The sequence below is a fragment of the Melanerpes formicivorus genome, unplaced genomic scaffold (genome assembly GCF_026170545.1).
Source record: "Melanerpes formicivorus ecotype bairdi unplaced genomic scaffold, bMelFor1.0.p_v2 SCAF_11, whole genome shotgun sequence".
Classification (NCBI taxonomy): domain Eukaryota; kingdom Metazoa; phylum Chordata; class Aves; order Piciformes; family Picidae; genus Melanerpes; species Melanerpes formicivorus.
Genome location: NW_027142363.1, coordinates 3,649,856 through 3,665,521, shown reverse-complemented (window position 1 = coordinate 3,665,521; position 15,666 = coordinate 3,649,856). Strand labels below are relative to the sequence as shown.

The following is a 15,666-nucleotide window of genomic DNA, read 5'->3' as shown; positions in this document are numbered from 1 at the left end:
TAGCAGGCATTTCAGACTGCATGCATGTTATTTTCTGTTGTACAGCATGGGTTGTCATAACACAAGCTTGAGTTCATAAGCTTCATCATAAATTGCAATTTCAGATACAGCTCTATGGTATTTGGAAGTGTCTTAGTACATCAACCCACGTTTTTTCCATTCAAGATGTCAAATGCTGGATGGTTATATCATATACCACACTGGATGTCAAAAATAGGTAGCTCCAGGTACTGCACCTTGCTTTTGGCAATTCCCCATCATCTTTCCGCCATCTTACTGTAGGGACTGGGTCACCTCTCGCCTCGCACTTGAACTCTGCACTATCATCCACAGTTACAGCCAAATTACTTGGTCTCTTCACAAAAGATGGTCTCTCTAACAGGAAAAAAATGAAAAAAATGAGATTAGAGCAGTAGTTTTGTGCCCAAAGTGCCATTTTCTGTGAGCTGTGCCTGGTTAGAACAGGGGGAGCAGGGTAACATAATCCGACAGAGATGCCTCTGCTGCTGCTCCTCTCACTCCTAGCTCCAGGAGAAGATATGTAAGCCCTGGAGGTGGCCATCACTGCTAACCTCAGCACAGGATGCAGACTCTGTCAACAGCAGCTCAGGATCCAAGCACAGACTTCCTTTATTCTTATGTATCATTGCCACAGCTAATGTAGCTCATGAAAAACACAACCTACACAGAAAACCTAAATATACATAGATCCTCAGACAGAAGGTGTGCTGCAAGGACTCAGACAATTGACCATGCATCTGCTGCACTGCTTCAAAGAGACAGAAAGCTGAATGTTATCTCTCTGAAGGTTCTGAATCAATAGTGCCTCTAAATTTGAAGGCTAAGTAAGGCCTAGCACAGTATCCTTATCAAGTTTGGAGGCAGCACCAGCAGCTAGTGTTTGATGCAATCATTTCCAATGCTACATTAGAAAGATGCCATTTTCTTTCAATAGCACAGGTAAAATAAAACAAACCAAAAACCATCCCAATGCTCTACATGTAATGATGTACCTGATACAGAGGACTCAAGCTCTGTCTCACCAGAGTCAGATTAATTGCTGCATATTTTTTTCCTCAGGCTTTCTGAAATCAAACAGGATCTTGGTACAGCCTGTGCTATTCTGGCAACTCAGCTACTAGCTGCCTTTCTACCTGTAACAGGGCATTAAGCTTTGTAGTGTTTTGCTATTCATAGTTTTGTAGTTCCATACCAGGCTAGAGTGCAGTGAGGTTTGGACACTGAAGAGGAAGAAAAGAGCTGCTGAACAGATTCTGGGATACTCCAGGAAGAATTACCCATCTAGAAAGGCAGCACCAGATAACAACAGGGTGGCCATAAAACAGAGATTATTTAACAGTAGAGTGCTTGGCAAGTTCCTTTGCCTAAGGCAGATGACCTTTTTGCCTATAAACCTGTGAAAGTTCTGAGGGAGTTGAGAAGGCAGCTACATGTCTTGGCTTGTACATATTAAAGATATAAATATCATCTCCCTGGAACTGAAAGAATCTGAAGTCAATGGCACAGTTAGGAGGTGTGAATACCCAAAAATATGCCACACACTTCTCATAGTAGTACAAAAAACACCAGACAGAAGGTTAAGGAGTGTACAGCATATTCTTAGTGTATTGCATTCTCATTTGGAAAAGGTGCTTCCAGATATTACTTTACTTTGCAGATAAAGATAGAGAGAGATTTGGTATTACAAAATCTTACTAAATGGTTCCAAAATGGCTAAAATAGAAATATGAACTGAATAGAAATAAAACCCTGTAGAACAGCTTCCCTTTACTCTTAAGGATGTCCAGACCAGCTAGTGACTTCTGCTGTAGAAAACCTACCTTTTGCTTTCAATGTTAGGGAGATAGATGAAATAATAAATTGATCAGGTGTCAGTTCAAGCCTCAGTTCATATACAAGAAGTGAGAAATAAAACAAGTACCTACAGATGTGAATCTAACTGTGAATTATATAAAAGCAAAACCAAACCAAAACCCCCAACCAACCACTAACAACAAAATAAACCCCCAAACAAACAAAAAGAAACCCCAACCACAACAAAGGACTGATCTGGCAAGACCAGGACTGCTGCACAACAGCAAAACCCACAAGAGGTACAAGGTTCTCTAGATCAGTTTCCTAAAGGAAGAGTAATGGTTCAAAAGCTTTTGTCTGCCCATTCATAACACTCTTACTCATTGCCTAAAGGGACAAGGGAAATCAGCATTGATTTAAGTTTCTGTCTTTGTCACATGATTATTTAGTAAATAGATAGAAAGCTTAGCAGGGATCACTTTGGAACTTTGTAAACAGTTTCTGACATGCAATCCTTCCTCTGATCTAAAGCAGACACCTAAAAGCAGAAGTTCAACCTCTAAATGACCAAACCCCATAAGAAGAAGATTCATGTTGAAAGATTTTAATGCATGAAGTCAGCTCATGCTTTTTCACGCAGATCTAAGGCCTGAGTTGAAACAGTAAGTTGTACTAAACATTTCTGGACACTGTCTGAGAAGACATTCAGAACTTTATTGTCCTGTTTGAAAAGAAAACCTGACTAGTTTTCCTGTGCTGAAAATCATAATTATGTTTGAAGGGAAAACACGATGAAAAAGGCAAAGATAGACTTCTCTCTGAAATGAAACCTTCCAGTATCTGAAGGGGGCCTACAGGAAGGCTGGGGAAGGACTTCTCAGGATATCAGGTAGTGATAGGACTAGGGGGAATGGAATGAAGCTGGAGGTGGGGAGATTCAGGCTAGATGTGAGGAGGAGGTTCTTCACCATGAGAGTGGTGAAACCCTGGAATGGGTTGTCCAGGGAGGTGGTCGAGGCCCTGTCCCTGGGGGTGTTTAAGAGCAGGCTGGATGAGGCTCTGGCCAGGCTGATCTAGTGTGGGGTGTCCCTGCCCGTGGCAGGGGGGTTGGAACTAGATGATCCTTGTGGTCCCTTCCAACCCTGAATGAAACTATGAAACTATGAAACCCTCTTACAAGTGTTCAGCCACAAGGAATATTTTCCAGTCTAGATCACACAGCAGTCCACACCATGATTTGGAATCATGACACCCATTTGCTGAAACACAGAATGGTACAGATTTGGAAGGGACCTCTGGATATCATTTAGTCCAACCTGCCTGCTGAAGAAGGCTCACCTAGAGCGGGTTGAACAGGAAGTCATCCAGAAAGGTTTTGAAAATTTCCAGAGGAGACTTCACAACCTCTCTGGGCAGCCTGTGCCAGTGCTCTATAACCCTCAAAGTAAAAGAAAATGTTTTCTTGTTCTAGTTTGTACTGGTTGCCCCTTATCCTATCACAGAGCACCACTGAAAAGAGCCCAATCCCATCCTCATGACCTCCACCTTTTAGATATTCACAGACATTTATGAAATTCCCTCTCAGTCTTTTATTTTTCAGGTTAAAGAGCCCCAGGTCTCCTAATCCAGTCCCCTAATCATTCTTGTGGCCCTCTATTGGACTCTCTCCCATAGTTCTCTGTCCCTCTTGACCTGGCATGCCCATAACTGGACACAATACTCCAGGTGCAGCCTCACCATGGCACAGTAGAGGGGGAGGAGAACCTCCCAGGAAACCATTAGCCTTCTTGGCCATGAAGGCACATTGCTGTAAGCTTGTCGTCCACTGGCACTCCTAGGTCCTTCTTTGAAGAGCTGCTTTCCAGCAGGTCAACCCCTAACCTGTACTGGTGCATTATTCATCCCCAGGTACAGGACTCTGTGCTTGCCCACATAACCATTTTCATTAACACAAGAGGAAGAGATCTTACCTAAAACAGTGAGCTCCGCAACTTCACTTTCACGTTCACCGACCATATTTGTTCCAACACAAACGTATTTGCCAGCATCATTCTTTCTTGTGTATGTGATCATAAGTTTTCCTCCTCTGATCTAGGACAAATTAAGGATAATAAAATACACTTTAATATGAAGTAGCAATTTAATAATATTTATGAACTGGAACAAGTTTTTGTTACAGATGACAAAACAAAACAAGTTACCGGCGTTTTTCTCCATCTTATAAAACAAGTGGGGGGGAAAGTACTATTAATCTAAGTTTCTTCTCTTATGTAAAAAGACTACCTCTTAACTTTACATCTGTATTTTAAAACCTCTCAGGTTTGGACACCTGTTACACTTTCCTTCATTCTGCATAATGTAGTACTGCCTGGTCAACAGCCTCTTTAATGCTCGTTGGCCAGCACTACCATTTCCGCAGTTTGATAGAATCAGGTAAAAATTAGCACTGCTCATAAATCTCATCGTAACATCAAATAAGTTAGGTTTAACTACTCTTTCTTGACAAGAAATATGTGTACGTTACCCTACCATTGGTCATGCTCATTATTATTAAGAAATGAAAACAAAACCAAACACAAATTTCATTAAGGAAGTGAAGGAAATCTTTTATTCTTTAGTTCTTCACCTTGAAATAGGTAATGTTGAAGGCTGATAAGCATCTGGGCAGAAGCAATTAAGTCCTTACTGGGAAATGAATAACATTCTGCTCTTAATTCTCCATTCAGTTTTCGGAAGACAATGGAATTTCAGTGAGTCCAAAAGTAGAAAACATACCTCCCACTTGTGGTTCCAAATCTTATTGTTTTACAGGGAAAAAAAACCCCATGGATTAAATGCATTTGAAAATATAAGAACTCCCTTAAAAAGTATTTATCTGCCAATTTGATTGCCAACAGGGTTGAAAAGTTTCAAAGTTTGCCAAAACGCAGCAGAATTTGTGTAGGCAACTGAATATGTACCATGTTTCCTATACAAAAAGCCCATTACTTAATTACATCAATTGCATCTTGAAGTGAGCACATGCTTATGAATCAAATCACATATGAAAAGCACTGCAGTTCAAGGCAGCACACAATAAATGAAAGCTATTTATGATGCTACATGAAAAGGTCTAATACGGTCAGTGACAAGGAGACTCTTTTTAAGGTATTTTGTTCATGTTGCCTGCAGCTAGAAATCTATCCAGGAAAATTTGACATTTTGAGTAGCGTTGGGCACTTATTATCATTGTAAGATGTGTGCAAGCAAAGCTGACAGTCAGTTATGGAGATAAATGAACATACATGTGTAACATAGATAGCGTCGCGTACAAATTTCATTCTGTTGCCTTTGGCGCTCATTCTTTGAGCGCAGAAAAGGTCTCCCCTTTATCATCCAGAAATCTAGCAATGCTGAAATATCAGTGAAGATTTGAGGCATGAACAAATGGAAAAGTAAAGGTGATCCACAAATACAGAATTTTCAACATTCTGTGTGCATTTGTATTCACTGCTTAAATAGGGAAGCATGAGAAGAGAACATAAACTATAACCAGAAGTCTAGATACATTTATTCTTGTTGTATACCCCCCTGAATCACAGAAAGGTATTTATTTGCAATTAATCCATGCAAAAGATTAACAAAAAAAGTATTTCCACATGAATTTGAGGGTGTGTGTGTGTGTATATCACCAGACATACTCAGAAATCTATACTTTTCGAATGTATGAACACTTACATTGGGATTAACAAAGAAATGCATTTACATATCACAGGAATGAACCAACTCAGATGATGATTTCAAACCCATATAAACTGAAAGCAACTATTTTCATACACATCTTAAGAGCTCCTGCAAGAACTAGCCCAGAAATTTCTTATAGGAATCACCATAACATTCTCTTCAAAGCACAGATGGAGAGAAGCATTAAAGCTGCAACATTTGGACAATCAAAAATTCATTGAAAGCTGCTTTTCTTCCAAACTGAGAGAGGCAGAGAAAACACTCCCTCATGGATGTTGAGGCAGACTTCCAAAGATGTGACATGCCTACTGAAGGATGCTCTTTCCAAAAGATGGAATTCTGAATGCATTTTTTTTGGGTTTTCCTAGGGGTTTTCCTTCGTTGATCTTGTCTGTTTGCTTTCCTTAAAACAAAAGGAGGAGTTAGAACTTCAGCTGCAGTAATGGCTGTGCCACATTAAACCATGATGAACTGCAGTCACAATAAAACGTACCACAAGTGCGTGCAGAAATTCAAGTGTCTGTAACTTAAGCGTTCACAGATGGGTAGAAGAAAATGTACTTCCCTTGTTGGGTCACTACCCATGGTTTCCATTGAATTTTAGCAATTTGCTACCCACAACCTCACACTGATCAAGCCCTTCTCTTTATTAATAAGGCACTGCAAATTACATTTGCAGCTGTGACAAACTTGACAATATTTGCCACTTTTTGTCTACATAAGAAATCCTATGGACTGTATACCAATGACCTCCAGTAACAAAGTACATAATGAAACACATGCATGTGAATTTTTGTAGGAACACAGCAAGCATCTCTGCTACATTTCTTTGTCTTACTAAATTTATATCCAGTAAGTCTGGTACTGTAAGTTTGTATCTAGTATTTAGAGCTGTAAAGAGTCAAACCACCATTGGGGGCAGTATCCTCAGCAAGGCCTTTGATTTGATTCTATTCTATTCTATCCTATCTGAGATTCTGCATATCAGAACTATTCATAGTCTATAGACACTTAACAGAATAGAATGGAATAGAATTGAATTAACCAGGTTGGAAAAGACCTCTGAGATCATCAAGTCCAACCTATCACCCAACACCATCTAATCAACTAAACCATGGCAACAAGTGCCTCATCCAGTCTCTTCCTACACACCTCCAGTGATTGTGACTCCACCACCTCCATGGGCAGCCTATTCCAATGGTCAATCTCTCTTTCTGTGAAGAACTTCTTCCTAACATGTTAACCAAGGCATTTTAGTTTGAATGATCTGGCCTTTCTGGTATTGGTGCCTCTGCCCCAGAATACACCAGCACTACTTTATAGCAGCAAAAGATATAATAATTTGAGAAAGTGACAGGCAGTGTAATAGTCCAGCCTAAACCTCCAGAAGAGTTGTAACCATATTGAATACAAAGAGAAGTCCTTTCTTCCTCGTGGACATGACAGAGTAAATGGTTATATAGCATGACTCTGATGCAAACCATGGGAAAAGAAATGCTTTGCTAACTGTTGAAACTTTAAGCCAATTTTTGCAAAGATGGAAGCAAGCATCATGTTTAATTTGCACAGAACTTATGCCAAGGCATTTTTTAGGTTTTCACATCTCCACAGGATTGTGTCCTGATCTAAGGCTACCAGCAGATTCGTCAGGGCTGCACAAGTAGAGAATAAAAGAATAGCACTGAATACTGATGAGAGGAAGACTGTAACCGGTGCCTCAAAGCTGATCTTCAGTTGCCTGTAACATATGTGGGCTGTTGTATGCAGACTGAGAGAATACCTGATAGCATGACGACTTACAAAGACACACTGAAAGCTATTTTCTGTGACCTGCTGCCTTGACCAGATTTTGTTCTTCATGAGTAAATTGCTCATTCAAGCAAGTCCACTTCATTTAGTTCTTTACACAACAGTTGGAGATGTTCATACAGAAAACTCTTAGCACCCACAGAGTTAACTAGGTCCAGAATTGTAAATTATGGCCACCCAGCAGCAAAAAAAGAAAGAGGATCAAAACCAAATAACGAATCAACGCAGTCAGCCAATAAATCCAATTCATAAAAAATGACCCAAGGGTAAAACACACCACCAAGTACCCAGCAGAGCTGTACACATGTACACACTTTTTCTAAGACCATATTTTATATACCTATGTGTGTTGTGTGTGCATGTGTACGCTTCTGCATGCAGAAATCCATACCTGACCGTCTGTGTTACGTAACAGTTTGACACATGGGGGTGATTCATTGACTTTTAACAGGAATGTGCTATGAAACATGAGGAAGAATGAAGCCATGAGAGACATTTTTGGGAAGTCCACATACAAAGGGGACTGGTTTTTTTTTTTTTCCACTTTACTCTAACTGCTAGTTTCATTCTATTTGATTAATGAAATCTGTTGTGCTGCAAAACAATTCTCAAGAAAATTAAATCCATAAGAAAATTAAATTCTGACCTCAGAGTGAAATAGTGACCTCTATTTCTACAGTCAAGGTTTCTGCACAGGCAGTATCACAAACTTCTATCTTCCACAGCACATAATATCACATTTTATTTAAATGAAATGTGACAGGCATGGGATATTAACCTGTCAGACATGGCCTTTGCTTTAAAAGTGTAACAACTAACTATAAATGACAATACAACAGTGAAAGAATGAGGCAGGTACAGACAACTGTAATTAATAGTGTCACCAATGGTTGGTTCAAGCAGAATGGAGCTTTTTTTATCTCTTAGTTAGGAAACACAGAATTTGCTTGTTTCCCCCTGTGCAGTCTAACAACCCAAAAGAAATCAGTATGTCCATATTATGACTTAACATTGCAGCATAGACTGTAAGGCATAGAATGTCAGCAACAGAAGACAACTTTGTAGTTCTATCAAAGTTGAGTAAAAAGGAACATAAATTACTATCTGTCAAACTCCTATTTAAAAATGTGCATCTTGTTCCAAGGCTGATGGATCCCATGTATTCTTCTTTACCTATTATAGTCTGCTTAAATATCAGACACCAGATATCAAAACATGCTTGGAATAGGTCCTCAACAATGATCAAAACTTACTTTTTGTTCAACTCCAAAGTTCAGCCAGAGGAGTCTTTCTTGCTTTTTGATCACGTTCTATAGAACCCCAGGAAAGTACGTGATACCTTCTCCAGATCAAACACACGAGAAAGTCTATTTGAAAGTAGTTTAAAACACATTTTCAACTGGTCTTCCTGCGTCAGCAATCTCTCATTACAAAGTGCAAGTCAATCATTTCCCCCTGCCATGAGGCCAACAAAACAGTCCTACAATGATGGCAGGCCTGAAGGTAGACTGTATAAAGGATGGTGCAAAATGCATAGAAAGATAGCTTGCCTTAAAAAGAAAGAGAATTTAAGGCAGATAAAATGACAATAGATTCAAGCTGCTGCTTCTGGCACCCCTGCAAATCCAATAGGATGTATCAGAGACAGAATCAGACTCAAGCCTGCTCTTGAGACTGCCTTCCCCTCTTTTATGGCCTCATTATTAATGGCTGTACCTAAACGTGATGGATATCTACAAAGGCTTAAGGGTTATCCATGTCCTGAATTGTTAGGTGACTTCAGAGGCAGCTGAGGGTTATTCAGCCTTTGGCATTATCACAAGACACCAAATATCAGATTTACCATGTGTGTTTGATACTTTATGCAACTAACAGTATCATGGAAACAGCCAAGATATATGCAGAATGTCATAAATCAACTTCAGAAAAGGCAAATCCATACCTCAGCACATCCAATTTTCTTAACCTTAAAGTTGTAACAATCTCAAACTTACTTCCTACTAACATTTAGCTTTTGTTAATCACAAAAGATTCAACTAAAAGTAGACCATATTGGCTCACAGTAATCAGAACTAATTTCTGAGCAGGCAGATATGTTTATATGAAAATACCTGAACCAGTAAAATGGTTGCCTTAAATATTTTCAGTTACAGCACAAAGCATCTACTATGGAATACTTCCTTTCTTACTGCAAACCAAGATTAAAAGCCTCCTACACCAAAAGCATGTTATATCATGATTATTTCTGTAAAACTGTGAATTCAACCTCCTGCATGATTTTTGGATGCACTGCTGTAAGTGTAGCTTTCACTGCAAATCAGTGATTGAAATCAGAAATAAAAGTGAACTTGAACTGAACTCAGTATCTGGTATCTCTTCATTTCTCTCCCTTTCAGCAAGTCAGATGATTTGAAGTATCTGTTACACAGGAATTTTCTTTTAAGCATCCCCACCACTGTGTTATTTACATGCCTCCAAGGACAAAATCCCAGAGCAGCCGGGCTTAACTTGCCACTCAAAATCTCTCTGTTTTTATGCCGTTACCAAAAATATCACAGATGTAATATGGAAAAATAAGCTTATCAAATCATAAATTTTAAACCATAAAAAATTCCTATCTGGTTACCATAAAAAAAACCAACACCACAGACCAAATTTGCAGAGGAATTCAGCAGTCTGTTTCCCACTGAGAGTGCCTACATTGCAGAAGACAGGCACGAGGCCACTCTGCAGGGCTGTGTTGAAGAGACACCAAGAATGGAGCCAAGGGAGGTTTCCAGAGCAGCTCTCCAAGGACCACAAGGGCTCATTTACATAACCAGACTAGACTTTGCATGCTGCAGACTGTATTGGCTTTGGCTGAGCTGGAGTTAACTCTCCCGAGATTATCTTTCTAGTGCTGTAGCTGGGTGTTGATAACACGCCAGTGTTTTGGCTGCTGCTGAGCCAAGCACGCAGGTTATGCTTTTCCAACATCCCCCAGCCCAAAGAGTATGCTGATGGGTGGGCAAGATCTTGGGAGGGGACACAGCTAGGATAGCTGACCCAAACTGACCAAAGAGTTATTCCATGCCATATGACATCACCTCAGATACATAAACTAAGTAAAAGAAAGAAGTGTGGGGACATTCATTGATGGCCTCTGTCCTTCAGAGCAACCACTATGCACACTGAAGCACTGCTTCCTGGGGAGTGACTGAACATCATCTGCTGATGGGAAGTACAGAACATCTTTCTTTGCTCTTGCTTCCCTGTGCAGCCTTTGCATATTAAATTGCTTCTGTCCTGACTCCTGAGCTTTTGTTATGCTTTCCCTCTTTCCTGTCCATCTAAGGATGGGAGTGACAGAGTGGCTTTGGTGGCCATTTGGCCCCCAGATGGGGGCAAATCACCACATAGGGCATGTCTAAACCCTACAGACAGCACTAGGGGGGTGGAGGAGGGAGAAGCACCTTGACTATGCCATTTTGGACAGGTATGGACTCTGCTGCTGATTTCAAGGAGACTGTAGGGGTGGAAGAGGGAGAAGCACCATGACTATGCCATTTTGGACAGGTATGGACTCTGCTGCTGATTTCAAGGAGATTGTAGGGGTGGAAGAGGGAGAAGCACCATGACTATGCCATTTTGGACAGGTATGGACTCTGCTGCTGATTTCAAGGAGATTGTAGTTCCTGACTCTCTTTGTAAGTATTGACCTATGCTGTCCCCCTGGAGTTAATGTGGGCATGACAATAACATGGTGTAGTGGGTTGAAGTTTTCCTCCAGCATTAACTCAGCACGACCAGCTCAGTCAGAAGCAAATGAAAGCTGTATTTACAAGCAAAAACTACACTCTACAATGGAATGCAGTGAATACCTATAATATATACAGGATTTACAATATTACATAGATAATATCCAATGCCTGTCACATTTCACTTAAACAAAATGTGTTATTATGTGCTGTGGAAGAGAAGAGTTTTTGATATTGCTGATGCAGAAACCCTGACTGTACAAATAGAGGTCAGTATTTCACTCTGAGGTCAGAATTTAATGCCCTTTCAGGTAGTTGTACAGAGCAATGAGGTCTGCTCTCAGCCTCCTCTTTTCCAAACTAAACAGCCCCAGCTCCTTCAGTCACTCTTCATAAGATTTATTCTCCAGGCCCTTCACCAGCCTCATTGCCCTCTGTGCTTGCTCCAGCACCTCCACTTCTCTCCTGTATGGAGGTGCCCAAAACTGGACACAATACTAAAGGTGTGGCCTCACCAGAGCTGAGTACAAGGGGACAATCACCTCCCTAACTCCTGTTGGACACAGCACTTCTGATACAAGCTAGGATGCCATTGGCTTTCATGGCCACCTGGGCACACTGCTGGCTCATATTCAGTTGCCTGTCTATTAGAACCCCCAGCTCCCTTTCTGTCAGACAGCTCTCCAGCCACACTTCTCCAAGCTTGTAGCATTGCTTGGGCTTGTGTGACCTAAATGCAAGACCTGGCATCTGGTCTTGTCTCAAGAACAGGGCATATCTCCTCTGAAACTGACAGTCCACTGTTGGTTTATCATGGAAGGCAAGGAGAACTACAGGTTCTTGGCTCCTCCCTGTGAACATCGCACTTTTGGCACTTGATTGTCTGTGAAAGCTTTCCTCCCTGGAGCTGACACAGCAGCTTCCCAAGGGAAAAAGGCACTTCTGTCTTCCTCTCAGATTAAATCTGAGCCCTCTACAGCCTAGAACACAAACTGAGAACCTCAATATGCAAATAAATTGTCACATGTGGCAAAAATGCAGTGGATTCTTTCATCCATCTCCAAGATGGTATTTTGACTATTACATTTTGAGACAGATTTGACTTTTTACTCAGAAGATTTTCTCTCAAAACTCCACAATCATGTTGACTTCCAAAGAAGAATAGTCCTCATTATAAAATATATAAAAACCACACATTTTTATTATTAATATTTCTTGGCAGTGGTATCTTACAAACACCTCCATAACTTAGTTACAAAGTGTATTCAATTACTTGGTTTTACACTGCACTTAAAGACAGTTACATGATTTAAGCACAGACCTCACATTTCCAATACAGCAATTCAAACTGGAAATACAAGTGCTGTGACCTGTGGTTTTCCCACCAATGGGATCCCGTGGCAGATTAGCTGGAGACTCTTGACTTGCTCCTCTTTCCGGATGCTGTGGCTATAATTTGAGCTGTCCTTGGCTTGAAGGGGACTGGGGGCCTCCCTCGTGTGTGCTCTGTTGCTGGGCTGCAGCTTCTTCTGGGATTCAGCTCCCTTGGAGCTTTTCTCCTTTCTGCCTTGGTTCAGGTGCAAGGCCTGGGCAAAGTTGTTGCCAGAGCAGGTTCTTCAGCTGCTACTCAAGCAGCATTTGGCTCTGCCACGAGAGCAAGGCAAGTTGCCCAACTTCTTGGCTGGGTTAAACACTGTCCCAAGACAATTAATGCCCTTTGGTGACACAGAACCCCAATAACTGGACCTATAGGATGGGGCATATCTCAACATGGCCAAGCACATGTACCATTGACACAGCTGCATTGCAAAGTTAATTACACATGGTAGCTTTATCTGGACCCCAGGAAGTGTCCAGGTTTGCACATTCACAGGTGCTCACAATGTTAATCACACATGCTATACATTTACCTGGACCATCTGGACCCCAGGAACTGCCCAGGCTAGCACATTTGCAGGTGCTTAGCTCATTATCTGGGCTAGGGCATGTTTGGGAGTTTGACCCTTCAAAATGTAACCTCAAAAAAACCCAAAATGTTTTCTAACATAACAAAATACTACTGATTCTCTGACTTCTAACCAAGATGATATGCAAAGGAAATAAGACCACACACTTGGGAAAAAAAGGAAATAAACCTGGATTAAGTTTCTACTGCATTTATCCCTGACTGAGCATAAGTTGAGTAGAACACTAACGACCATGCTGGACATATGAAGTTGTGATAACATTAAGCCTTTCAGATAATTTGTGTAATAGTGTCATAAAAAGGAAAATATGCACCACATTATTCATTTTTCATGAACAGTTAAACACAAGAGTCATATTAATCTGTCATATTCCACTCCTCCATCAGTGATCATGGGAGCTCTTGTGACTGCAGGACAATTACAGATTTCCTTGTATATTCCACGGTCTGCACACGAGCTGTGTGTCACAGGACTGGTTAAAAATATCTGCATTCACAGGCAACCAGAAGCCAATCTGACTATAACTTCTATTGTTATTGAAGGAACACTTAAAAGCCACTGTACTAGACATTTCCACCGCAGATGCATCTTCCAAGCACAGCCCCTAAAATGTACATTTACAAGCAAAGAAGAGACTTATGTGCAGCTCGGTGTCATTCTGTCTCTTTTCATGCTCCAGACAGACTCAAAAGGCAGTGAGTGACCTGCAGATCTTAGTCTGCTCACAAATGTTCATCCCTCTGCAGCCACAGGGGGACTATATAACATAAGCTCATCTTTAGCAATGCACAGTGAAGCCAGAAGCTGCTTGGAGTTTCTGCTGCTCTCAAGCAAGCCAGTGCATGCTGCAATCGAGCAGAGAGCAAATATTGCTCCCATTCCCTGTACGTACAGGAAGCATTGCTCCCTGCTGCACACGGTTTTCCAGTCACCATCCTTTCACTATGATACCCTCTGAGAGCTGTTGTTTGTGGAGCACTGCTAGGCTTGTCACTGAGAAGCACAGCTCCAGTATCAGCAGGAAGGGGCTGCTATCCAGGCCCGCTCCTCCCGCTCAGCCCCTGCCTTTGGAGCAGCAAACCACTTATTGCTCAGTATGTAAATGAAGTTGTTATGGTGTGAATAGCGAGGAGAATGAGGAGTCTGAAGCTTGAAGAATGGTGCCTATCCCTTTGCCTCTTCCGCTACGATTGGGGGCTGCCTGAGCTATTCAGGGGAGCTCTGGAGCCGTGCTGGGATAATTACTTCCTTTGCTGCAGTTTCCTGATACTCCTCGCAGATGCCACGGCGGGTTTAAAGTCCAGGCACAGTTTTGGTAGTTGTCAGAAGGGTATTGTAAACTGCACCAGGGGAAAAAAGGTGGAGAAAAAGTAGCTGGAAGTGGGGAGAAACTGTTTTGGATGCTGGAAACAGCTACTAGACTTTTTCGATGTGTATTTACAAAGTCAAGTAAACTGTGCTCTAGCTGGGCAAACTGTGTCTGGAAATCAGTGTCTCTGTTTGCAGCAGGTTGCTGGTGGTGGAACGGGCACGTGAAACCAGATAAATTACATTACTCAGCACTTTAACTTTCCTGGTTTTTCCTGTAGCAACATGCACACCTATTTTTAAACTAGTACTATCCTAACCTAGCAAGCTTTGACATCTGAGCAGTGTCAAACCCACATAATTAATAGCAAGTGTATTTACAGGAAGTTGTTACCTGAGCAGATTTCATTTCCCTTGGTACAAATGACTGGTTTTTTTGAACAGCAAGAAGTTAAAAGCTGCACTTTTATTCCCATAACACATTTTCTCCCTAAAGAACACAGATACAACCACAATATGCTTCCAAACCCAAATGTTCAGTCTGAAGTAAACACTTAACTTTTAAAGACATTGCTGCTGTTTTTGCCAGCCACTTAGCATGACAAACATGAAAGCAAACACACTTTTGCATTTAAGAGATTCATCTACCTAACTTTTCCAAAAGTGGGTGGCAAAAGTTTGGAGTTCTTGGTTGCTGGGTAAGGTAAGAGGTTAACTTGGTCCTTGGTTGCTGGGTAAGGTAAGGGGTAGTCAAAACTAATCTAGTTTGCAATTCCACTGTTAAAATGTGGTCCTGAACGCAGGCCATCAAAAGTGCTGCCATTGCCCAAGGCACACAGTACCCTGACTGCCATCCTGACATATCCTGACCATTTTTAAATGGAAGAAGAGCTGCCCTCAGTGGGAGGCTCTCCAAGGTCTGAAGCCACCACTCCTGAGACACTCTATTGACTCTAATCAGCACTGCAGATATGCAAAGAAAACTTACTGGAAAAATAAGTGTGACTGACATTTCTCTGTGTTGTTCCCATTGCTGCAAATTTCTAATTTCCTGACTTCCTTCCCATGCTGATGCATCTCAAGGATAGGTAAGGAAAATGACACAACACCACATTGAAGAATCCTAGAGAAAGTTGATATATGTGAACAAGCACGGAGGACAACATATAAAGGACCATGCTGATAGTATCTACAAACAAAAGACCTCATCAGTAAGCTTCCTGAGTCATCTCGCCTCCTCTTCCAACATAAACAAACCAGAAGAGGATCAAGGACTACTCCAACATGTAAAGAAACTTCAGTGAGTC

The 15,666-nt window shown here is 41.3% G+C and overlaps 1 protein-coding gene across 2 annotated transcripts in view; it reads right to left on the bottom strand.

The window, feature by feature from the left end:
• The window catches only part of ROBO1 (roundabout guidance receptor 1), a 633,792-nt gene that overhangs the window by 87,906 nt on the left and 530,220 nt on the right, over window positions 1-15,666 (bottom strand). For both annotated transcript variants that reach the window (XM_068144423.1, XM_068144425.1), the window contains 2 exons: window positions 3,786-3,906; window positions 237-375 (listed from right to left, as the gene is read on the bottom strand). In XM_068144423.1, coding sequence (XP_068000524.1) covers window positions 237-375; window positions 3,786-3,906 — 260 coding nt within the window. The remainder of the gene's footprint in view (window positions 1-236; window positions 376-3,785; window positions 3,907-15,666) is intronic.